The 26403-nt window shown below is 36.2% G+C and overlaps 1 protein-coding gene across 2 annotated transcripts in view; it reads left to right on the top strand.

Annotated features, from left to right (window-relative positions):
- Positions 1 to 445: 445 nt before the first annotated feature.
- DCP2 (decapping mRNA 2) overlaps positions 446 to 26403 on the top strand; it is a 47155-nt gene continuing 21197 nt past the window's right edge. The window contains exons 1-4 of one of the 2 annotated variants that reach the window (XM_006913285.3): positions 483 to 703; positions 10581 to 10732; positions 15854 to 15981; positions 16399 to 16497. In XM_006913285.3, the coding sequence (XP_006913347.1) occupies positions 651 to 703; positions 10581 to 10732; positions 15854 to 15981; positions 16399 to 16497 (432 nt within the window). In that variant the 5' untranslated portion in view covers positions 483 to 650. Of the gene's footprint in view, positions 704 to 10580; positions 10733 to 15853; positions 15982 to 16398; positions 16498 to 26403 lie in introns of both variants that reach the window. The other variant, XM_006913286.3, reaches the window with a different exon arrangement.

Here is a 26403-nt window from a genome sequence, read left to right on the forward strand (position 1 = left end):
GTGAAAGGAGGCACAGCCCTTGGCTTGGAGGCAGTGGGGCGGCTGCGGGTCGGCAGGATATTCGGTGACAGAAATGGTGAAGGCACGCTTGCGCAGAGCGGAACGCGCCCGCGAGGTCAGCGGTGGAGAGGAAGGAGAGACTACTCAGTCACAGAGGACGTACAGGCCACGCCCAAGTCCTCGTGTTAGTCTCGGGGTCTATAGGGAAGACCTGAGCCCTCTAGACTTCCTCGTAGCGCAAAGGAGTCCTGGTGCGCGTGCGCGTACCCACCCCAGGGCTCCGTCAAAGGCGGCGGGAAGTTGGTTTTCTGAGTAGCAACTGAGTCCCTTGAAGACGGATTGGAGACGACGGACCAATAAGCAAACGCCTCATTGGCCCATCGTGCTCAGGCTCTCGATTCTCCAGCTTCCCATTGGGCTGTTCAAGCAGAACAGGGGCGTTAAGTCCCGGGGCTCCGCCCCGCGCCTCGGCCCAGCCTCGGGGGGTCCAGGGCTGAGGGTGCGGGAAGGAAGTGCGCGGGTCTCGCCCCTTCCCCCGCTGGTCCTTGGAGCCGCCGCCCGCTCTCCGGCGCGCCGGAGTCTCCGTGCCGTACCCTCGGTCCCCGGCCGCGCGGAGCCGGGATGCACTGCTCCTGCTGTGGGTCCTCATCATGGAGACCAAACGGGTGGAGATTCCCGGCAGCGTCCTGGACGATCTCTGCAGGTACCGCGCCGCGCCGGCCCTTGTCCCCGTGCTCGGATGAGACGACTGCAGAGGCCTCCGCGCCTGCTCCCGCCGCCCACATCCTTATCCTCGCTTTCCGGTCCCGCCGCTGCTCCCTTTCCCGCGGCGACCCTTTTCTGGGCCGACACCACCCCTCTTTTTCCGCCGCAGCCTCCCTGTTTCTCACGCCCCTTCCATCCTTCGCGGAGCTCTGGGATTTCCCCATTTTTTTAGTTCCGCAGCTGGTTCGCTTTCCCGCAAGCGAAGCCGCTTCGCCGAAACCTGTGTCGTTAGCGTTTTTCGGCCGCCCCCTCCCCTTCCCATTACTTTTTCTGTCTCTCTGACTTTTATAGACCGTTTTCCCCCTTCTCCCTTCATTTCGTTCGCTACTACTGTCATAAGACCCCAGGGTCTTAAACTTTAGAATTCCAGTTCCCCGGACCTACGCAGGGAGCAGTTTTCAAACGTACCCCTTTTCTCGTGGCATTTTCCGTAAATTGCTATAAAGAATTACTCTGTTGTTCATCTCCAAACTTATCATTGGAAGGAGAAAACAAAATCGAGTTGCTCTTTTCATCCTTTAATTATCCTTCTTAAAGGAAATTCTTAACCTCAGGGTTTTAATTCGGTATACATTTACAGGAGAAATCTTCATTCTTTCCTCTTGTCAGTTATGATTCCAGGTAGCCAAAAGTGTAAAATAAACTTAAAATGTTTTTTTTTTTTTTTTCTCGGAGCAAAAGTTTTGGACAGTAATACCCTGAGTTGTTGTTGCCAGGTATAAGTGGGTTGTGAAATAAATTATTTCAATTAAAAGCTCTGTTAAAATAACATCTTTTACAGTTGACGTGTTTTTATGTCTAAAAGTCTGTGTCTCCTTCACGCTTTTTTTTTTTAAATGGGAAAAAACTAATATTTGTGAGATTACTACTGTGTGCCAGACACTGAGCTCTCCCTTATCTTTATTTAATCCTCGAAACAACCCTATTTGGTAGGTGCAGTTACTTCTATTTTCATCTGACAGACTCTTAGAGGTTGTAATTTGCAAGGTAACATTCATTGTAATTCAGAAAATCAAGATTTGAAACCTAGGCCTTTTTCTCTACAGTGCCTGTGCTTTTTCTCCTATGCCAGGTGCATGCAATAGGAAATCAAGTCTAACATTTTAAACTTCACAAAAGAAGAGTACATGTAGATAAGTAAATAGAATAGTTTTGCAACTAACAAGAATTATTGTCACTCTGTTTCTTTGGTGGACATATGATTGTAATATTTGGAATATGATAGATTCGAATGAGCCATTTAAAAGGCACTTTTGATTCCAAACATTTTAAGAAAAGAAAGATTTGATATATGTATGTCTGTATGGCTCAATGACTAGAAAAAGTGTGGCAAAAGTGGGATTATGATTTTTACCATGTTTTCAAGATTTTTAAAAGGATGTGCATTTATAGTTAGAAAAATATTTGGAAAGGTGAGCAATAATTATGTATGGATTCATAGAGATACAGGTTTATTTAGAAAAAGATGGATAATTATACGTTTTATGGGAATCTAAACTTCCTACTACTATTGGATTTATTTTGTATATTACAGAGGATTACATCATTTAAAGAAATATCAACCATTATAATTGATTTTACGTGTGGAACCTCTTTACACACAAAGTAATTGTTGTGTTTGTAAACACTATGTTAAACATCTGTTGAGTGTTAAATAATGATTCTTGGTTTTCCAGTGAGTGTATTTTTGTTCCTTTAAGAATTTTTTTGCTATTGTTTTGGCTCTGTAAGGATAATGTGTTTAAAGGTTGAGGCTAGCTATCTTGATTAATAACGAAACCAAATAGTGATTTCTTTAAAAAATAAAAATAATTTTCAATTACAGTTGACAGACAGTATGATATTATTTTCAGGTGTACATCATAGTGATTTGACATTTATAACTTACAAAGTGATCACCTAGATAAGTCTACTAGCCATCTGACACCATACATAGTTATAACAATATTATTGACTATAATCCCTGTGCCGTACTTTACATCCCAGTGACTGCCAAGTAACCATTTCTTAAAACTTTAGGTTTTAAAAGTAATGCTGTTTTTAAGTTAATATTTGTAATATCTTTGTTGATTAATTGATTTTTATTAACAATTCAGGCTTTTGATTGTGGGCCTTTTCAGAAATTTTTACACTTAGAATTTATGTTTAATTTCTATAAGAATGAAGCGTAAGTTGAAAAAGGTTCATTTTTCTTCACTTCTTTGCTCTTTTAAGTACCTTTTGGTTTATGAGTTTGGTCTTGATTCTCGTTACTCCCTTTATATTTTCTCCAGTTCTGCTTATTAGTAGTATATTTAAGAGGTTTTTTGTTGTGTTAATTTGATTTTTGATAAATTACATGTTCCTGCTAATTGTGCCTACTTCAGTTATTGATCATATAAGTTTTGGAGAAAGTTAAAATTTGAGATTGATTTTTGATGTGAAAATTCGAGCAAGAGACTTAAATTTTCAAGATGTACTTCGTAACTGTTAGACTGCTCGTAACCTAAGACATAGACTGTTATTTTTCAAATGGTTTAATATGCAACATTTCATTTACTGAAATACTGTGCAGCCATTAGAAATTTCTAAGGAAATTAGCAAACAGTAAACTGAAAGAAAATCTTTGTGTCTTGAAAAGAAATGTAGTCTACTATTGAGTGTAATAATGTATTTAGTCATTTGATGCCTTTTATTAAAACAAATTTTTAAATGTTTTCTGTATTTATGTTTGTGTGTATGTGTGTGTGTGCACGCGCGCGTATAACTTGACTCCCCGCAAAACTTAACTACAAATATCCTACTGTTGACTCCCCCCAAAACTTAACTACAAATATCCTACTGTTGTATTGGAAGCCTTACCAATAACAATTGACTAGCATATTTTGCAAGTTATACGTGATATATACTGTATTCTTAAAAGGAAGTAAGCTAGAGAAAAGGAAATGTTACTAAAAAAATCATAAGGAAAATACATTTGAAGTATTTATTGGGAAAAAATCTGTGTACAAGTGGTCCTGTGCCATTCAAACCCATGTTGTTCAAGGGTCAACTGTACACCAGACTGATAACACTGATTATTTCTGGGTGGAATGGAATTAGAGAAGAGAAGACTCTAGTCTAAAATGTTCTAGTGAACACAAATTGCTTTATAAAAAAAGTATGTGTATATAAAAAAGGAACTGTGCACCAGGTGATACTTGCCTTTGGTGCACCATGATTTTTGATATTAAAAGTTAAACAGTTTTTAAAATTTTGCTATTTAAATTAGCTTATTAAAGAATTGGAAAGCATGTTTTTAAAGTAAAAACTGAAAATACAGTTTGGTAAGTTGTTTCTCTTTTAAAGAGATGTTTGAAGTATTTTTTAAAAGCCCCTTTAAGAAATAGTGGTGGGGCTACTCTGTTAAAAGGAGAAAGATATTTTCTGGTTACAAATGTTGCTGCTATTTTGGTGGTCTGGTAGGTTCATTATATTGTTCTCATTTTCAGTTTGCCATTTTAGTGTTCAATTCTACTGAAACATTTTTGTACTAATTGGCAATCCTTGTGCTAATATTCTTTCTATCTTGGGGAACATTGAAAATATGACATTTTGTGAGATGGAGAAATTTTCCAATAGCAAATTATTGTGGAAAGCATATTTTTCTGTGTACATATATGTGTATATACATACATACTTTAAAATCTTTAAAACAGTTCAAAAACATGCACAGAATGAAAATTGAAGTGTAATTTTAATGTGCTAAAATCTCCTTTTTCTTAAAGAAGCCAGCTTTTAATTGTTATGAAGGTATACTCATGTCTAAGGTTTAAAAAAATCAAACAGTACAGAGAAATTTATAAATGAAAAACAGCAGTCTCCTGCCCTACCCCTTTCTCAGTTCAGCTCTTCAGTCTAGTACCTGTTTTGTATTGAATTCTGGTGAATACTTTAATATTTAAATATATTTGCACCGATTTCTTGTTTCATCAACTTTAGATATTAGATTGACTATTTAGTTTACCTTGGTAAATACTAGGTGAGGGTTTGGTTTACTGTGCCTGCTGTTGACCTTGGCCTCCTCCCAATATACTTATATCACTATTTTAAATTGTTACATTGGTTACCTTTGGTTATACTGTTGTATGAACTTACAGTATCTCTTGAGTCTGTTTGATAAGGGGAGGCAATTAGTGCCCCATCTTTTCTTCCATTTCTTTCTTACCCAATTCCCTCAGCTATCCAGGCAAACTAAAATAAAAATTAAGATAGATAATATTTATGTTTCATTTTGTAACCTTATGAAGTCTGTTGATTGCAAAAGCTGAACTATAATAACATTTGTTATACAGTATAACTATGTACATATATTTCACTGTAGAGGCAAGGCTACAGTAGCTAAGATTTTGTTTTTTCCATCAGCCCATAGTCACCATACCTTGATAAGGATCTTGAGAATGTCCCAATGAATTCTCTTTTCATACATGCTACAAATTGGTCAAAATGATGCTTTCTTTTAGTTTTTTGTTTGTTTGTTCTGGAGGGGGATTATTCCTTGATTCCTTCGAGATATTCTTGAAATCTTTTAAAAAAAAAATTTTTTTATTGTCTTTCTGTTCACATTTTTTTGGGCCATGATTCTGTTGTACATCTTCTCTCCATCAGCACATCCAAAGTTTCTAGCTGCTCCCTCCCCCCAATCTGCTCCTTTATTATATCCTCAGTTGCACACTAAATTACACCATCTTTTCTACAGAATTCTTTTTTTCCTCCAGAGTGCCCTCTTGGAGACTCCCACCCCCCTAGTCTAGTCTGCCAAACAACTGGTGTACTGGAATTCCCTTTCACAGCTCTCCCAGTGTCTCTCTTCTCTTGAATCTTATGTTTTCATTCTTGTTTTGCTGGTGCACATTTCTAAACTAATTTCCTTTGAGGGGGTTATTAGAAAGTAAACTTCCTTAGTCTTTATATGACTTGACTAATGTGTCTGTTTCTCTTCTCATACTTATGCTTCTAGGTGGCCCAGGGTCCACACTTTGAGTACCAAGGTTCTAGAAGATATTCTCAACATTGTCTTTTCTTGAAGGCCAGTTCTTTAACTTTTTCTTTGTCATGCCCCAGATTTTCCTTAGGTGTTGGTGATTCTTGGTGGTTGTTTTATATGTGTAAGATAAGGCAGTAGAATGGCTTATGGATAGGCTTCTCTTCTATGTGAGTAGATAGAAAGCTGGCTCTGACACTGGGGGACCCTTGAGAACCAGTGTGGGGGAGTTTTGCCTTGTAGGAGAAACTTCTATAAAGAATAAAAGGAGTGAAAGAGTAGACGTTCTTCTATGACATAAACAGACCTTGCTTTCCCTCCCCTTTTTGGTCCTATTTCTTATTCCTATCCTCCAGCTTACCTTTCTTCATTTGGAGCTTTCCTGAATTGGGATGAGGATGGGATTGGATTTGTCTTCATCTTGGGCATTTTTTTTTTTTTTTAACCACCTTTTAGGTTGTGGTTAGTGTCTTCTAGATTTTGTTGAAGTGGGAATTTCTAGTTAAAGATAGTAGATTGAACACAGTCATGTACTCACTATAAAGTAGTGTTTTGTTTTTAAATTTTTAAATGCATAAACCCACAAGGAAAAGAAGAATGGGTGAAGAGATGAGCAACAGAATTTGGAAACTCAAGCAGAAGGAAAAGTGGTATAGACCCGAATGAGAGACTGCTGCAGTAGCATCATTGTTCTTTAGAATAAGAGAATACTTAAAAGTGGCAGAAGTTAATTTATACATCCTGTATACATAACTGAAAACTTCAGCCCTGTCCTCAAGCTCAGCTTCTAGAATTTGACAGCTGGGCTTTTACCCTCCTGGTAGGAGATTAGAAGTTTCTTCTTTAGGTTATTTGACTAGTGGTTCCTCAGATGGCTCAGTCTCATCATCTTCAGTGGTGCCTCATAGTTTGATGAGCCTCCTAGATAACTTTGTGGTCTACCACACAAATATGAACATCTGAAATAGGCCTTTTAACATGAAATATAAAGTTTAAAACTAATAACTTTAAAGATAAAGTTTAAAACACGACTTTATAGTGAGTACATGTTTGTGTTCAACAGGAAAAAAAAGCTGCTGGGAAGAATAAAAATATGCAGTTGGTAGAATACTTAAAAAAAAAAAAAACCCTACATTGATCTTAGGTAGATTTTTACAACCATGAAATGACGCAATAATCTATAAAAGCATAATTTAAACAAGAGCATTTGGAAATTAAAAATATGAGAGCAGGAACACAGAACTCTGTAGATGGCTTGCAAGATAAAGAACTTTTCCCGGAAAATAATAGGGGAAAATCAGATGTAGGAAATACCAGAGAAAGGTAAAGAATCATAAGAGGATCGTCATGAGGTCCTTTAGCACTAAAGGATATGAAATTTCAAATAGTTAAGGTCCATTGAATGTCTGTCTGGTGCCATTGATGAAAAATAGAGACTGAGAAATTTCAGAACACGGGGAACAGAAGGAAGAACCTAGAAGTTTTCAGACAAAAAACAGATCATAGAAAAGATTAAGAATTGGAATGGTTTCGATCTTCTTAACATCAGAATGGGAAGCTGGCCGGGGAGAGCGCTATCTTCAGAATTCTGAAGGAAAATCATTTCCAATCTAGAATTTTTTACCCAACCACATTATCAAGTGTGAGTAAAGAGTAAAGATACTTTCAGATGTAGTACAAGACAGAGTACAAGAAATATGAGATTTAATATAGGATAAAGGCATAGGGAACTATAGGATGCTAGTGAAAGGACAGCATAGGATGATGTGTATCAGATGTAGATGACAACCAGTCCAGATTGGTACAGATCAGAAGGCTCCTGGATAGTCTTCAAGATGAAACTGATGCATCTGAATTAACATCAAAAAAAAATTTTGGGAAACTAGTGGAAGGTCGAATTAGTGATAAATATAGAGAAAATGAAGCAGAGACAATTACAAAACCTTTATTAATTGTGGGAGAACAAGTTTGTACAGGAAAGGAAAGCAGCTTACTACATGGTTTAGTTGTGAATTGCATTTACAGAGTTATAGTACTATAAAGACTGAATACTGTGGTTATCAACCGGGAGTGATTTTACTCCCCTCAGGGAACATTTGGCAATATCTGGACATCATTTTTGCTTGTCAGCACTTGGCAGGGAGTGCTGTTGCCATCTAATGGGCAGAGGCCAGCGGTTCTACTGAACGTCTTACAGTGCACCGGACACCTCCTCTTAACAATTATCTGCTCCAAAATGTCAGTAGTGCAAAACATGACTAACAAAAACTGATATATTTTGAAGAGGATGGAGAGATCAGTAAAGTGTGTAGAACAGGAGCAGAAGTACAGTTAATTATGCATTTTCCATAATGGAAATAGAAAATGCCTCAAACTGAGGAAAATAAGAAATAGCAGACAGGGCTTTTTTAGACATGGCTGTAAGAGGTAAGTTAAATAAAGTGAGATGAAAGAAGGCTAGTTTTTGCAGTGCCTTTTCCCTATATGTACTGCCCACTGCCTAGTCTTTGAGACTTGGGCATTGGTCTTTCTCACAGTTCATTTCACAAAGTTTGTGGTATGTTGTCTGTAGTCTTAATCCAAGCTTTTGCAGCTTGGGGTTTAACCCGAATTCATAAACAATTTCCTGAGGTCATTTTCCCGAACTCCTCCTCTGCTATCTCCCTGGCACCTCTCAGTTCCTTGGATCTTCCCTTTTTGGTCCTATAGCCAAAAGGCCACTCTGTCACACACTTCATGTGAGTCTGCCCATGTCTGGTACCAAGCGACTGGAGTGTTAAAAAACAGTGGAGGTTGGCTCTTCTTTTTTGAGATCACACAGCTCTTGGAATTGGAGAGCAAGGTTCCTGTCCCTCAGTTTTAGCCTCTGTTGTGGGTCCCTGTTATAGACACTGTTGCTGCTGCCACCTGTGTAACCACGATGGTATTGCTTTGGGGCTGGGACATGAGAGAATGGAGAAAAGAAAAAAAGGGGGGACTTTCCCCCGCTGTCTTCGAGTGTTAGGAGTTGCTTTGAATCTCCTTTCTTGATCTGGAGCTCTTTCTCTGTCCTTGCTGGTGCCCACTTCGACCCCCTAGTCCAGCCAGGGGATACTAGAGCATGGAAAATGGTAAATTCACTTTGAATACGTCTTTCCTCCCAAACTTCTCGCTGCTGTTTACTTTTCGCAGTTCTCAAATAGCTGCTCCATGCGTTTTGTCCAGGTTTTACAGCTGCATTTTATGGGAGGGGCAGAGTGGAGTGTGCTCTCTCCATCTTAACAAAAATAGGAACCTGTGTAAACATTGAAAAGAGATAACTATCAGTATGTCATTAACAGTTTATGTCAGATGGTTTACTAGACTATGGCAATAAAAATATGCAAGGATATAGTACATTAGTTCAGGGAACTAATTGGGAAGGGTTTGTGGACAATAATAGTAAAAATCATGCAATTGCTGTAATGGGGTAGGAGTGTGAAAGTGTGTATAAATCTGTTTAGAGGAGTTTGGTATACCTACATAGTAGTGTTTGTAAGTCATGAAGGATGAATCGGAGTTTGCTAGATGGGCAAGAGAAGGGGAGTATAGATAATAGTATGTGGAAGGCAATCGAGTAGGGTTCCAAGAATTAGATATTGCTAGGTATAAAGAACCTCTTAGAGTGACTTAAAAGGTTGTGCAGATGAGCAGCAACCAGCTCTTGAACGCCACATAGAAGAGTTTAGATTTTATATCTTAGGTAATGCTATCAGAGTTTCATGTTACACATTTTATTCTTAGTGTATATGTAGCTTAAGATCCTTTTTATGTAGTTTTTCTATATTGAAATGTAGATTATTGTACATACATTTGTGCTACCATTTACTTATTACTTCCTCTATTGAAATGTAACATTATTTTTATAATTTAAAAGTATTTTGAAATTTGATTTGAAACTTGGAAACCCTCAAGAACATTTAAGTATCATGGCTAGTGAATAGTGTAAGTGATCAAACTGGGTGATACTATTTTAAACATTTAAGAGCAGCTCTAAAAACCTTTTATGTAGTTCAATCTGTCTCAAAAGTCACTAGAAAAAAGTATTACTAAAGATACTATGCAGTAGAAGAAGCAGTGGTTGCTTAATGACTGCTGTAAATCACATTTATTTAGACTTATAAATTCCGACTTGTTTGTTGCACAAGAAAGGGGATTTATTATTTAAAACACATATACATATGTACATATAGCATACATTTATGCTATATGTATACTAAATACCTGTACCCTTCTCCCCCATACGAATGTGCTTGGAAAAGACAATTTAGGATTTTTAAAAGTGAGTATATTTGAAAGTTAGTTTGGAATCAGGTTCTGTAGTTGAGTCTCTTTGGGAAGTATGGTCTATTAATGAGCAGCAGATTTGAATTTTGTAATAAATGTGAAGATTAAGTAGCTATCTAACATCTTTTCTGTTTGATTGTATGAATATATTTGTATATGTTCTTAGAAAATGTTACCAGACATGGGAGGAAATCCTAGCAAAGATTGTTTTTTTGCTCACCTTTACTGTTAGTGGGCTCTTAAGTTTGTTTATCTCTGTACTTGTGAACAGAGGATAAATGACATCTTGAAAAAATTCTGAGTGAAGATACATGTGATATCGTTTTTTTTGTTTGCTTATTTTCAGACTCACCTTCCCTGTAGTAATTTCCCCTAAATTTTGCTTCCTTGATTAGCACTGCTTTTGGTCACTTTTCTATGGTGGTGGGGCACGGATGAAGCAATTAAATAGATTTAAATAAGTTATTTTGGTTTGTAAATATAATTTTTATGTTTTTGTTTTTGACAGCCGATTTATTTTGCATATTCCCAGCGAGGAAAGAGACAATGCTATCCGAGTGTGTTTTCAGATTGAACTTGCCCATTGGTTTTACTTGGATTTCTACATGCAGAACACACCAGGATTACCTCAGTGTGGGATAAGAGACTTTGCTAAAGCTGATATCCTTTTTATTACTATAATGACTGTCTTTCATTCCTGTTAGTAAAATATGTTAGCACAAATTTCCTTTTGCTTGTCTTTGAGATTTATAACCTATTAGATGAAACATACTTGATTCCTAAAGATTGTCAAATATAAATAATAGACACAATTATTAGTATTTTTATGTAGAAGACCCCTTGAAATGTGAACTGATGATTAGAATTATTTGATTTTCTTTTAGTTCAGAAATAGGGATTAAACAGAATTGGAGAGTTGTAAAGGAATAAGGGATATCTCAGGAAGTAAATGAGTTTGAATTGAGCAGAGGGTTCTTACAAGGATATGATAGGAGATGTGAATGGAAGGTACGTGGGGTCGGGGCGGGAGGTTGTGGCTTCTTACATTTGGAGCCAAAGGCCTTTGATTTTTATTCTGTATGTCATTCTTTTTAACCACAAATTGTGTTCAAATGGCCTTGAACCCACAAGTTCAAGTAGTACACTGGAGTGGGAGTAAATGACCTAAATAACCCTCATACTTCCTATAATTTTCTTTGAGCCCCTAGGGCTCAATGAAACAAGGGACCCCCTAGGGCTCTGCAGAAAAATGCGTGAATACTGTTCTAGATAACTCTTAACATAGAAAGTTTTTGAGCAAGCCTAAAGAATATTACTCAGGTCATTTTCAAATGTATTCAAGAAGATTTCTTTGGCAGGTTAGGTTGAACCATATAGGGTGGATTGTTAAATTACTTGAGCTGTGGAACAGTAAGGTCCTGAACCATAGTAGAGGGACTACAAAGAAAAGACTGAAGAGACATGTCAATGGAATAAATGAGTAACCTGTTTTACTGATTAAATATGGGGAAGTAAATGAGGACTCAAAGTGGAATGGAAATACTACTGAACATTCTTTCTTAAAAGCTTGGCAGTAGGTTCTGTGGAGAAATTATAGAAAACTTTACTTTTAAGAAGCTGTAATCAGGTTATAGAAACATGGTCAAAACTGGCAAATCCTCTTCTGCGGTCTATTTTACATTGACTCAGGGTTCTATCAGAGCAACTTTATATACTTCGGGGTTCTGGATAAGCTTTTGTGTGTGTATGCACATGACTTTTAAGCTTGCTATTAAATAAAAAACCTGTTTTGTTTCTTTAAATTGAGTTATATGGAGGAAAAAGCCTTGATTACTAATGTGGTAGACTCCTTAAATAGCAGCGTTTACTCTGTGCCAGGCATTATATTCTGAGCATGGTGGATTCAGTCCCTGTCCTGAGGAAGGTGAGAGGGAGGCAGGAAAGGAAATGATTACAGTGCAATAAGGTAAATTATGATAGGACAGCACAGGGCTCAAGAGGAACGGAGGAGAGGCACACCCAACCCAGGCTTGGAGCTAGATAAAAGTTTTCTTTGGAGGAAGTGGTCTGTGTGAGAAAGATCTATGTGAAAAGGTGAAAAAAGTTAATATGGTTGGGTTTTAGAGTAAATGCTATGGGACAACGGATGATGACAGAGAGTAAGTCAGGGCTAAAGTTTGTAATCGTCTTGTAGGCCATGTTTATTTGGACTTCATAAGAATAGTAGAATATTGGGGCTTTAAAAAAGTTAAACTTTTTATTTAGGGGAAAAAACTTCACTTAGAAGTTGAAAGATTACCGTGAACCGACATCATACCCGTATTATTTATTCACCCGTTGTTAACATTTTGCCACATTTGTGTTTTTTCTCTCTAGGAGTGTTTTGAAAGAACTCTGTAATAGTGTAGACAGTGTATTGGAGGGAGGCGAGACTGGGAACCCAGTTAAGATGCTATTTCACTAATTTATGAATTAGAAATGGAAGCCTGTGACAGAAGTGGATAGAAAAGATTAAATTTGGATACTGTTTAGGAGATAAAATTCATGTTAACTTGGATGTCTGAGGAGAGGTGGAAAAGAGAATCAAGAGTGGTACTCAGGTTTCTGGTTTGAGCAGTTGAGTGGATGGGTACGCCATTCCATTTGCAGAAAAATAAAGGAGAAATTTTGTGGGGGAATGATGGATTCAGTTATGGACAGGTTGGTTTGTGGTACCTGTGGGATATTGAAGTGGAGAGACTGCATAGAATAAAAGTTACTAGCATGAGATCTGGAGGCAGGTTCCTTGGGTTAGCATTACCAGCCATGCAACCTTGGCCAAATCGTGAGGCTTTTTTTTTTTTTTTTCTTCTATGCCTCTGATTTTTCTTATGTAACTTGTGCATCATCTTGTGATTTTTCTTCAGTAAACTCAGCAATGTGACTAGAGAATGGGTATCCTGGATTTTTTCCTAGTTTGAGGTTTTGCCAGGGAGCTATATTCAGAGAACGATGGGGCAAAGGAATTTTGAGTATTGCATAGAGATTGATTAAACTGATGGACCATGTTGTTTAGGGAAAAAAATAAAAGCAGAAAGGTGCTAATACAAAGGAAAATAGTCAAAGATCAATGTAGAATAATGATATAGTGCGAGTAATCAAGAGTGCCATAAAAAGTTATGTTCAGGATGTTTTAATCAAATTGCCAGAATACTTCTAGTGATGGCAGGGTACGGAATGTTGCTGTGGGAGTTGGTCCTGGAAGTGGGAGAATGAAACGCCAGGAATGTAAGTAACTGAGGCGAGAGCTTGAGGGGAGACGTCTGTCGGGAAATTGGTATTATCTAAGACAATGGTAAGATTTTGGATGGAGATTACTGTGTAAATGATTGTTTGTACCCAAAGCAGATTTTTTCATGTTTTTGCAGGAAAAAAAAAGTTAGAATAAAAGAAGTATATATAAAAAAAAAAAAAATCACTGAATTGTTAAAAAGATAGAAAGTGTATGTAACAGAAGTGGACGAGCTTAATTTAAATTCTTAGATTCTTTAATCAGTGTATCCTTTTTTTTTTTTTTCCTTAGAATTACTACTGTGTAAGGCCCAGTATCCCAGATTCAAGACTCAAAATAATTTGGTTTGGGGATTAAGAAAATTAGTGATAGAGTAACAATTTTAATAAAAATTAGAAATGATAATTATTCAGGGCATATTATACTATGTTTTAAAATTAAATACATTATCTCATTAAATAAAAATGGTATTTAAAAATTTTCACTCCCATGTTTGAATCGAATTGCTTTTCTGTACTATTAAGTATGAGGGATATAAGAGTAGTCAGTGGGGAAATTGATGTCATTTTGGATTGGATTCTGTTACTTGCTTATTGTGTGGACTTTAGTCAAATACTTAAATACTTTTGCAACAGTAATTCCAAGTATATTTTGAACTGTAGTTGGTTCAGTCAACTCATTTTGTTGTGGTTTGGGGGTAGAAATAATAGATAAAGAGTGTAAATAGTCTCCAAAGTTAAGTCGGTTGATGTAATTTATCTTGATAAACCTTTCTTTTTAATTATTCTCTTTAAAGAAGTTGTTTAATGCATAGAAAAATGAGATAATATTGCTTTGTGGAGGCACTGATGCACCTTGAAATTATTAGGAACATTGCAGGGAGAAGGAAGAGAGAAAAAACTGGATAAGCACCTGTTCTCTGAACTATTGGATGTTGTCTTTGTTCCTGGGGTGTTTTTCTGTGTTTTCCTCTGGTTAAATATTTAATAGAAAAAAAATTATTTATTTAAAGTTTGTGTTTAAATTAAAAACTATCTGTGATAACTTTAAATCACATGAGTGATTTTCCTAAACATCTAAAGCCAGTCTTATTGGAAAATACCTTTCAGAACCTTGGCAAGCCCGTGTAGAACCATAGGGCTTCCTGAAATGGTTAATGTTGCGTCCGAACTTTATCCTTTTTTCCCCTCCCCAAATGAAGGCATGGAATAATTATATTGAGATCAACTTAGTGCCTGTCTTTTAATTACAAGGTTGTCATAGATGGTTGACTTCTTTGGGCTTTTTGAAGGCCTCTTCTTAGTACAACTATAAAATCAAAACAAAAATTTAAATACAAAGCTGTAGAACTTATATATTTTCATAAAATGAATTTAGTGTGATTTTTTTTTTTTTAAACCATCAATCACAATATGAATATAAAGCTGACTTCTTTCAGGGTGTTTTGACATTCCCATACTCCAGTTTTTCCAGCATCTTTCTTTGTTCTGTGTGTTAGGAAACCTTTCTATATTTGTTGGGATATCATTTGACCCTCATGCATCAATTGCATGTTAGATTTCTTGTTTTAATTAGCCCAAAAGTAATTCTAGTACCAATATGATCTCTGAAATCAAGTGATAGTACTTGATATACATGATCATCGAATGATAGAAAATATGCTCATTTTGCATGTTTCTAGATTAAAATGCAAATGAAAACTATATATAATCAAAGAGGATTTGAGGACCCTTAAGAATATGTCCTTGGTTTGAAAAACACTATCATAGCATAATTTTGTCCTCACTTTTCATGATAACAGTGTTATAGTGATGAGGCATTTAACAGCATGAAGTATTGGGAGCCTGAACATATACTTTACAGGTTTAGGTTTTATTTACTTTTTTAAAAAATTATTTTACTCTTCCCAGTTTAGGGGAGTGGCCATACTCAATTTCTTTTGAAATAGGCTATGTTTTCCTTAATATCCAGATTTGCCTTTTTCTCTGATCTTCAGAAAATCTTCATTTTAAAAGTGTTTTTAATTATAGTGCAATACACATACATAGTAAGGAAATACAGCATATAGAGTGATATACTTCATCCCTAGTTCTGCTTCCCGCAGTTAATCACTTTAACTTGTTCTGACAGTTTCTCCCTCTCACCAATATATGTGCACTGTACTTGTTTCTTGCTGTTGGTTTCAGTACCTGTCAACTCCTGATATGATGAATTTGACTCAGTGAGAAGTATTTGAGGTATTCGTGTAGTCCTAAATTTGTTAATAATTTAGGGATCCAGGACTATGAGTATCTAAAGCTTACTTGATTTGTGTATAGTCTAAATGCAGAAGCTAGCAATGACTTGTTCAAGAGAAGGAAATGTGAAAAAACAAAAGAGCAATAAACTTAGATGAAGTGAAGATTTGAGAAATTTCATATAAAATACATAGTTGATTTAAATAGGTCTCTTTCTGTATAGTGCACAAGCAATATTAAGGGAGAAAGTAACTTCCTTAACACTATGTATACTCTTCAGTCATTGTCCATTTTTGCTGCCTCAAGGTGAAGATGTGGAAAAAGTTTTGGATGAATGGAAGGAATATAAAATGGGAGTACCAACATATGGTGCAATTATTCTTGATGAGACACTTGAAAATGTGAGTGTAATGAAGTGAAAGATTCTTAATGAAATAGTGATCAACTGTTTTCATCCTGTTACTAAAATGTGTTATTTCTATAATGTTTAGGATTGAGATTCTAAAATACATAGATTTTTAGTGCTAAAAGGCCAAACTTTGCATATTTTGTCTGCATTCTGTGTCTTAATATTATACTTACTGCTGTATGGCTTATTACAAGGAAGTGTTACTTCATTGTTGAAGAAATACATTAAAATAGATGGAATGCCTTCTTCACACTCATGTGTTCAGAACAATAGAAGATATTTAAACCAAGTACTGTATAAAATTGGTGATAACAGTTACCTGAAGTAAGGAGAAAAACACCTTTGACTTTAGAAAGGAGTATGGGAAAGGAGAGCAAGTTACTTATTTTAATCTTTGCTTGTTTTGTAGGTTCTACTGGTTCAGGGGTACCTAGCGAAATCAGGCTGGGGATTTCCAAAAGGAAAAGTAAATAAAGAAGAAGCTCCTCATGACTGTGCTGCTAGAGAGGTAAATTATTACAGTTTGAAGCATAGCAACAGCCATAGAGACTTGTTTGGACCATCTTACCCTCTTTCCAGAACTTGACTGCATGAAATAACTTTTATAATATAACTGTCGATTGTTTTGCTCACATGTCTCTATCATTTTATTCTTTGTTTCCTTTTTCTTTCATTGTCCATTTTTTATTCCATTATCTCTTTAATTCTCTTTTTATTCATCCATCCATCCACCTACCTACCTTTTCTTTTAAAATTGGTTTTGCAGTTGGTAAAACATTTGGGCTGTTATAACTCTTGTTTTATGTTCATAGATAGACTTGGCTGTCAAACAGATGCACAATTTGGGCTTTTATAAAAATTTTCATTTGTTGCTCAAAACCCACTCTAGCTTCCCACTACCTATAGGATAAGGTTTAATTCTTTATGTATTGAAACCCTATCTCCAACACAAAACTAAGCCATTCTTTGTCCCCTGAATTTGATTGGCTCGTTTCAGCTTTTAAACTTTTGCTTATATTTTTTTCCTACCTGGAAAGTCTTCTCCCTGACTTTTCAAATTCTATTTAGGTACCTTTCTAGATCCAGCTCAGATTATCCTTTTTTTCCTGAAGGACTGCCACCAACTAGCTCTTTGTATAGGACCTGAGTTTTTTATTTGTAAAATGAGGTTTAGGGTGGATAATTTCTAAAGTTCATTCTTAAAATGCTGTTTATTTTTAAATGTAACCAGTCAGCTCTAGCCCATAATTGTCTCTGAACTTTAATAGCAGTTGTTTTTATCATTTGCTTGGGATTAATTATATAGTACCTAGTGATGGATTGTGTACTGTATTCATATTATTAGTTCCTTATTATTTATCATCATCATCATCATTAACTTTTGACTGACTGTTTTCCAGCAGTGTTCACTACCTCATTTAATTTTGCGTATAATTACTAGTGGGGGATAATAGTTAAAATTCCTATAAACCACTAATGGTTATTTACTATATAAAAACTGTTGGTGGTTATTTCCTTTGGAGGAGGATTTAAAAAACAATTGAAAATCCTGATTTAAATTTAGTATGGAGTATCTTACCTAAGTATTTGTAACAAATTATAGACAAGCCATTACATACAAGTAGGTAAAAGTTTATGCACACCCCTTAAACTTGAAAGCTGTTTAGGGAGCGGATGAGGGATTGCCACAGCCTCTAAGAGGTTTCCCTTTCCTTTCTGTAGATGTGTGTGTGATGTGCCATTGAGTTAGCTCTGACTCCTGGTGACTATGAATGAGTGACATCCACAGTGTCCTGTCCTCAGCAGCCCTGCTCAGCTCCTGCAGACTCATGTCTATGGCTTCATTCATGGAGTCAATCCATGTCAGATTTGCTCTTTTTCTTTTCCTGCTGCCTTCTATTTTTCTCAGCATTATTGTCTTTTCCAAAGAACTCTGCCTTCTCATAATGTGCCCAAAGTAGGATAGCTTCAGTTTTGTCATTTTTGCCTCTAGCAGTGTTTCAGGCTTAATTTACTCTGGGACCCGCTTGTTCATCTTTCTGGTGGTTGAAGGTATCCATGGAGCTCTATTCCAACACCATATTTCAAATGAATCATTCTTTTTTTCCCTATCAACCTTCTTCAGTGTCTGACTTTTACATCTTTTCTGTAGATGTGTGTGTGATGTGCCATTGAGTTAGCTCTGACTCCTGGTGACTATGAATGAGTGACATCCACAGTGTCCTGTCCTCAGCAGCCCTGCTCTACCCTTGTAGACTCATGCCTGTGGCTTCTTTCATGGAGTCGATCCATCTCATGTTTGGTCTTCCTCTTTTCCTGTTCCTTTCTAGTTTTCCTAGCATTATTGGCTTTTACAAAGAACCCTGCCTTTTCATGATGGCAGGAGACAAAATGGAGCATTCTTAAGTCTTCCCTTTTATGTCCTCCAACTTTGTAGTCCTCTTACTTCTAAGGAAGAACAAAATAAGACCTGTAGCATCCTACCTAGAGGAGTTTATCTGTAGTCCAGTACATGGAGTTAGACTAGTCCTACAGCAGTGAGATAGTTGACCAGGTCCAGAAAAGACACTACATTAAACTGGTAGAACAAATTAGGCTAAATAGGGTGAGATCAGGTGTCTTTTTAATTGGGTTTTCTTGGGGGGACTTGGAGGAAATCAAATACCTAAACTTGCAAACTGAAGTACCACATACCCAAGGGGTTTACCTGCATCTACCACTAGAATCCTCCATCTGACAAGTGTTATACACTATATTGTGAAGAGTCAGGATAATGCAGAAATAGTATATTTCAGGTGAGTGAGAAAGAGGCAGTTAATCTGTGCACTAAGGCATCCAGATTTCACTTTGGTTTATCTTGTTTGTTCTCTGCTCTGGGATGCTAAGGTGAAAGGTTGTCCTGTCCATGTGGTACTAGTTTTGGTAATACCTATAGAGTACCACACGTAAATAAAATTTATTTTTAGGGCATGGGGAGTGGGCGAATGGAGTGTGGATGATAGGCTCTAAAGAGGGTCTTGGGAGGGATACAACTAGTATGGGAGGCTATTACCTCCATTTTACAGGTGAAGAACTGAAATAGCGGTTTAGTAATATGCCTAATAGACTTCTCTAAGTTAGTAAGCAGCAGAATGGGGCTGTAAACCCTGGTAGTTGGGCTCTGGAGTCCATGTTCTTGACTACTATGATTCAGGCAGTCAAGGAATATTTATAAAGGGGTAAGTATTTCTAAAACACACATACACAGATGAAAACAAGGAATTTGTAATTTTTAAAGTATTTCTATTTTCTAATAAAATTTACTTTTCTACTTTGGATCAATATGAAAATTTTTGTTTGTTTGTTTTAGAGTTTTTGACTTGCTCTGAGGAAAGCACAGGCATTTTGAGGAACCATACTCCCTTAATTTCAGGAGAAAATTATTTCCTTTTAATAATATGAATTGCTCCAAACTTCTAACCTTTCTGATCTAAATATCATCCTCTTTTAGCTGGTAAAGGACTTTGTCAGAAAAGGTTAACTCTAATTTCTATAAATTTTTGGATTAAAAATTTTAAAGGCAAGGCTTTGATTTTTATTCCTGATTTATAAATGACGACCTTTGTCTTAGAAGTGTTGCTGTATTAGTTACTCAGGCTGCCATAACAAAATGCCACAGACTGGGTGATTAACAACAGAAATTAATTTCTCACTGTTCTGGAGTCTACAAAGTCCAAGATCAAGGTGCCTGCTGATTTAGCTCCTAGTGAGGTTTCTCATTCTGGCTTGCAGATGGCAGTCTTCTCTCGTGTGCTCATGTGGCCTTTCCTGAGTGCCTATGTGAGCGCACTAGCGGCTCTTCCTGTTACAAAGGCACTAGCCCTGTTGGATTAGAGTCCCACCCTTATGGCTTCATTTAACCTTTATCACGTCTTCACAGGCCCTGTCTTCAAATACAGTCACATTGGGGGTTAGGACTTCAACATCTGAATTTTAGAGGGACACAATTCAGTGCGTAGCAGTTGCCTGGTGTTTTTTTGAGTGATGAAAGTAGTCATTCAACTAGTTCTAGAGTTGCAGTATGTCGTTCTGCCACATGGTGGTGCTGCAGTGTAATAGAAGCTGCACTGAGGGAGAGGGAGAACCACTAGTGTTGTCTCAGTTGAAAACTAGATTGTTATTCCATTCTTTATAGGAGTTTATGTTAATATCACATTGTTCCTTTTAATTTTCACCTTATTAACATATAAGAAGCTTTGTCCTAATTTGTTAGACTTAAGTTGCTAATATTTTAATTTAGTCATTATTACATTTTATTTTGGTTTATTATAGTTATTTTAATGTTATTATTTCTCTCTATATGGCTGTCCAGAGGTGTTTTGTTATGCTATAGCAGAATTTGACACACAAGGACTGTGTATGTGGGCTGAGCTGAAAGAAGCGGTGGCAAGCAGGCTTCTCAGGAAGAAGGATTGAATAATTGTTGATAGAAAGCTAAAGACCATCTTAGTTCGTAATTTCCAGTCTTCCCTTTGATCTTTTTGGTTCACCTTTGTTAATTGGGTTATTTCTGATCACTTATTCAATGAAGCAGATTTAGGACAAAAATGAAAAAACATTTTCTAGATATTATTGAAAGGATATGTTAGGATAACCTTAGTGTATTTGTTGTCAGTTGTGAAACAACTATTTTTGAGACAAGCAAATGATACTTGGCAATTCACTTGTAGTTTCACAATTTCATATAGTTTATTATTTGGCAAAACAATATTATTTTATTGTAATGAAACCAACTATGTGTTTATATGATTTTACCTTTGTAGAATTTGTACAGAAGAACTATCGGTTGGCTTATTCCACCTCTTCTCGTAGGCTTAAAGGACATAGAGGATTTCATCATCTGTCTATGCTGGTGTTCTTTGGGTAGCACAATTTTTAATATTAGGAATTTTTATCTGATAGCATTTGAAAAGTTAATGCTAGTGCATTAACTATGTATTACAATTATTAACATTAACTTACAGTACAGGAATGGATTTGATTCACAGGTGTGATATTAAAATTTTTATCTTTGATGTCTACATGTAAGATTGAAATTTTTTCCTAGTAACTATTTGATGAGAGTGAATACCTAATTTTAGAGGCAAATTAGTCTTTATCTAAACTTTTCAAATCAAAAGATTACGTCTGTTACTTTATTATATTCATTCTCAGTTCGGTTGTACAGGGTTTAAAGCTTCTCGTGTTAGCACTGATGGCCCTTTTCATTTTGCCTCATATTGTACCTCTTCCGCCCATATAATTTTTCAGTTGTAGCCATTCTCAGCTATTTAAAGGGAATGATTATTTCTTCTTACCTATCTGGCAAACTCTTCTTCATCTTTTAAGTCCTAGCTCAAGTATATCCAGCAGAATAGGAATGCTCTCCATGCCAGCCTTCCAGAGGTGACCACTCCAGCTCACAATTCTCATCTCACCTTTACCCAGGGCTGAGTTAGGCATCCTGATTCTGTACTCCCACAGCACCCTCCTATGTCTTGGCATATATTTCATATTACAAAGATTATTTTCATTTTTAGACTGACTCTTTAAAGAATAGGGCTTGTTTTATTTATTTTTGTAGTGACTAGGATAGTACCTGTCATTTAGTAAGTACACAGTATGTATTTACACTAAAAAGTAAACTAATTACATGTGACACCTTAAAATTGCATTAATATTGAGATAATTTCAAGTGTGGAGAAAAATGGTCAGAATAACACAAAGAATACGTTACCTGTTAATGTTTAGCCATGTTTACTTTATTACTCTTGATACATATGTGTGTATGGCTTTTATTATTATTGTTGAATAATTTTATAGTAAATTAAATTGAAGACATAATGCCCGTTAACCCCTTATTACTTCTGCATGTAAATTTTAAAAATAAGAACTAGGAAGTTCTCTTATATAATCACAAGTGTAATTATCAAATTCAGGAATGTAACATTGTAGTTGTTATCTATCTCATGAACAGTCCATGTTCAATTTACTGATTGCCCATTATGGTTCTTTTCAGCAGTTTCTACCCCATCCCCCATCAAGTATCCTATTAAGGCTCATGCATTGTACAATTTGTAACACAAAGGTAACAGGCTTTGCTCACAAACAACTTAGATTATACAGTTTACTTTTAGCATAGTGTCTAATTATTATACAGACTTAACATGAGTAGGTATGTCTATTTCTGATTGTAAGGTATATTCAAAGAAAGGAGCTAAAGAGAATAACTAAAAATAGAATTAACCATATATGAATTTTTAAAAAATTTTATCAGAAGATAAAAACAAAGTACACTAATCTTAACAGTTTATTCATTTTGTATATTTGTATAGCTGTGAACCCACTATCCAGATAGAGTATTTCCAGCACCTCAGAAGACTCTTTCCTGCCCCTTCTCAGCCCACATCTACTTCTTACTTCCTTGAGGGAACCACTATTTTGATTTCTATCTTCACTGATTAGTGGAGAAAGACTGTATTTTGTGTCTTTGGCTTAAATGATGCCTGCAAGATCATCCATATTGTTGTGTATACAGTAGTTGGTTCTTTTTTATTGTTCTGTGTAGTATTCCAGTATATAAGTTCACAACAATTCTTTATCCATTATCTTATGCATTGGATTGTATCCAGTTTTTGGCTATTATGAAAAAAAACTGCTGCAAATATTCCTATACATGTACTTTGAGGTAAGTCAGTCCTCGGTTTTTTAGGAGTGGACTTAATCATAGGGAAGCTGCATACCTACTGCTGAAAGTTTTCCAGGTGGTTGTATCAATTTACATTCCCCACCACCTACATATGAGAGAGTTCTGGTTGTCCTGGCCTACAAGTGGAATTTTATTCTCTGTTCATGGATTGGAAGAATTGACACTGTTAAAATGTCAGTGCTACTAAAAGCCATCAATAGATTCAGTGTAATCCCCGAGATTCCAATGGCACTTTATACAGAAGCAGAAAAAATCCTAAAACTTAATGGAACCACAAAAGATCCTGAACAGGCACAGCAGTTCTAAGAAAGAATGGAGTGGGAGGCATCACACTACTTGTTTCAAGCTATACTTTAAAGCTATAGTAATCAAAACAGTATGGTACTGGCATAAAAAAAGAAATAGACCAATGGAACAAATCAGGAGCCCAGATATAAACCCAAACATATTTGGTCAACTAATACTTGACAAGGGAACTAAGAGAATTCAGTGGAGAGAAGATAGTCTCCAGTAAACAGTGCTGGGAAAATTAAATATCCATATGTAAGAGAAAGAAATTATTTTATACCATTCACAAAAATTGTAATGTTTTTAAGCAGCAATCCCCAACCTTTTTGCCACTCGGAACCAGTGCCCCTATGAGAATCTAATGCCTGATGATCTGAGGTGGATTTGAGGTGACGCTAGTGCTGGGGAGCAGCTGCAAATAAAGATGATTTGCTCACTGGCCCACTACTCACTTCCTGCTGCGTGGCTGGGTTCCTAACAGGCCATGGATCAGTGCCAGTCTGTGGTCCAGGGGTTGGGTCTGGATTATAGACCTAAATGTAATACCTGAAACTATGAAACTTCTAGAAGAAAACGTGTAAAAGCTTTTGACATGGGTATTTGTAGTGATTTTTTAAATATGACACCTAAAGTACAAGCGGCAAAGTGAAAAAGATAAAGAAGTGGGACAACATCAAACTAAAAAGCCTCTGCACAGAAAAACTGTCAACAAAGTGAAAGACAACATACAAAATGGGGAAAATATTTGCAAACTGAATATCTTAGGGGTTAATATTCAAAATATATGAAGAACTCATACTACTCAGCCAAAAAAAAAAAAAAGCCTAATCAGTTAAACTCACAGAGGACCTGAATAGACATTTTTCCAAAGAAGATATACAGATGGCGAACAGGTACATGAAAAGATGCTCAATAGGGAAATGTAAATCAAAACCACAATGAGATACCACCTCACACCTATTATCAAAAAGACAAGAGTTAACAAACACTGGGGAAGATGTGAAGAAAAGGGAACCCTCGTGTACTGTTGGTGGGATTGTAAACTGGTACAGCCACTGTGGAAAACAGTATGGAGGATCTTCAGAAAATTAAAAATAGAACTACCATGTGATCTAGCAGTTCTACTTTTGGGAATATATCTAAAGGAAATGAAAACACTAACTTGAAAAGCTATATGGACCCACGTGTTCATAACATTATTTACAACAGACAGACATGTAAACAGCCTAAATGTCCATCAGTGGATGAAGTTGTGATATGTGTGTGTGTATATACACACACATATACGTACACGTGTATGTACCATTGTATATATTCCATTGTGTGTGTGTATATATATGTATACATATGTGTAATACTCTATTGTGTATATATATACACAATGGAATATTATTCGGCCATTAAAAACAACGTAATCCTGTCTTTTTCGACAACATGGATGGACCTTGAGGGCTCCATCCATGCTAAGTGAAGACAGAGAAAGACAAATACTGTATTATCTCAGTGACAGTTGACCTTTCAATAAATGGTTGAGCTGTGCAGAGTGTTTTCAATAAATACCTGGACTGTTTTCAGTCTGCAGTTGAGAGTCTGTGGATATGGAATGCCAAGTTTGTGTTATTGCACACCTTTTTACATAGTGGACTTGATCATCCATACATTTTGGTATCTACGGTGGATGGGGGAGCCCTGGAATCAATCCCCTGTGGATACTGAGGGGAAATTAAGTTTTTGGGGAGTCAAAAGTTATACACAGATTTTCGTATCAGGGTTTGACGCCCATAACCCCTTGTATTGTTCAAGAGTTAGGTGTGAATCTGGAAAAAACTCATAGAAAAAGAGATTAGATTTGTGGTTACCAAAGGTAGGTGGGGTGTGGGGGGACGTGGGGATTTGGAGGAAGGTGGTTGAAGGTTTAAATTTCCATTTATAAGATAAGTACTAGGGATGTAATGTGCAACATGACTGTAGTTAACGCTGCTTTATAAGATACGTATGACAGTGAAGAGAGTAGATCCTAAGAGTTCTTACGATTTAAAAAAGTTTTTTTTTGTTTTGGTTACTTTTTATTCTACCTATGTGAGATGATGGATGCTAACTAAACTTATTGTGGTAATCATTTCACAGTATATGTAAGTCACAGCATTATGCTTTATATCTTATATGATGATGTATGTCAGTTGTATCAATAAAACTGGAAAACTCAGTTATTTTGCAATAATACAAATACCGAATCATTATATCATATACTGGAAACTAATACACTATTATATGTTAAGTATATATCATTTAAAAATTTTAATGGTTTGTCATTGTGCTTTTAATTTGCATTTTCCTGAAGTTTAACATGTTGAACACATTGTCATATTTTTATTGGCCATTTGAATGTCCTATATTAAGTACCCACTTAATATTTTACCTATGTATTTAAAGTTAGGTTACTTATTGATATATAGGACTTTTTAATGTTTTCTGGATTTGAGTGTATTCTGGTTTATGTCTTTCTTTTTGGCTCTGTTAATGGAGCCTTTGATGACAAGAATTTCATAGGTCATCGACATGTAAACTTTTAGGTAAACTAGTCTTAATTAGTTATAAATCTAATATCTGTCAAGATTGATTTATAATCAGAAACATATTTTAAAGCCATTTAAGCAGTAGAGTAGATCTTAGTTTCAAAGAAAAGGAAAACCACAGCATCTAGACTTCTGCTCTAATGAGAATGTTTAGATACCATACATGAGTTGTGAAATCAGTTCCATGATTGATGATGTAATTACATAGTTTTATATATGTATAAATGGTGAGGTTTGGGAAAGTAGAGAATTGTGAAACCTCTATCACCGAGTATTCTGGAATTTTATTTTGGAAAAGGTGTGTTTGAATGTCAGTTATCACCTCTACTATAGTCAGTTTCTATGTGTATGTACAATGCCAGGTGTGGATATAAAGAAACAGGACAAGAGAACTTTTTTTCCAATATCACACATGTACCCAGTCTGTCATTTCTAAAAAAGAAAATACAAATATTGACATGTGGAGGAGTATACAGAAGTTGATAGAGATGACTTAGGTTTCATGGAGGAACTTAAATCGAGAGTCACAGACTACACAGGCCTGGGAGAAGTATAGACATGGCCTCTTAAGGTAGGAAAGTGTACATGAACTGACAAGAGGAAGAGGGGAGCGACAAAAGGAATGGGTAGAAATAGCTGCTCCACACCCATGCTTTGCAAGAGATTCAGGCCTGTGCGTGTGTTTTGATGTCATCTATCCCACTGATTGATTGGGAGATGCTGAAAATAGAGGAAACGGGGAGGAGAACTCCCGCATAAAAGGTTCACAGTGGTTTTTAGTCACTGAGGGTACCAAATTTTTTTTGATTTGAGCGTGAAGTAG

This window comes from Pteropus alecto, unplaced genomic scaffold (genome assembly GCF_000325575.1).
Source record: "Pteropus alecto unplaced genomic scaffold, ASM32557v1 scaffold20, whole genome shotgun sequence".
Taxonomy (NCBI): domain Eukaryota; kingdom Metazoa; phylum Chordata; class Mammalia; order Chiroptera; family Pteropodidae; genus Pteropus; species Pteropus alecto.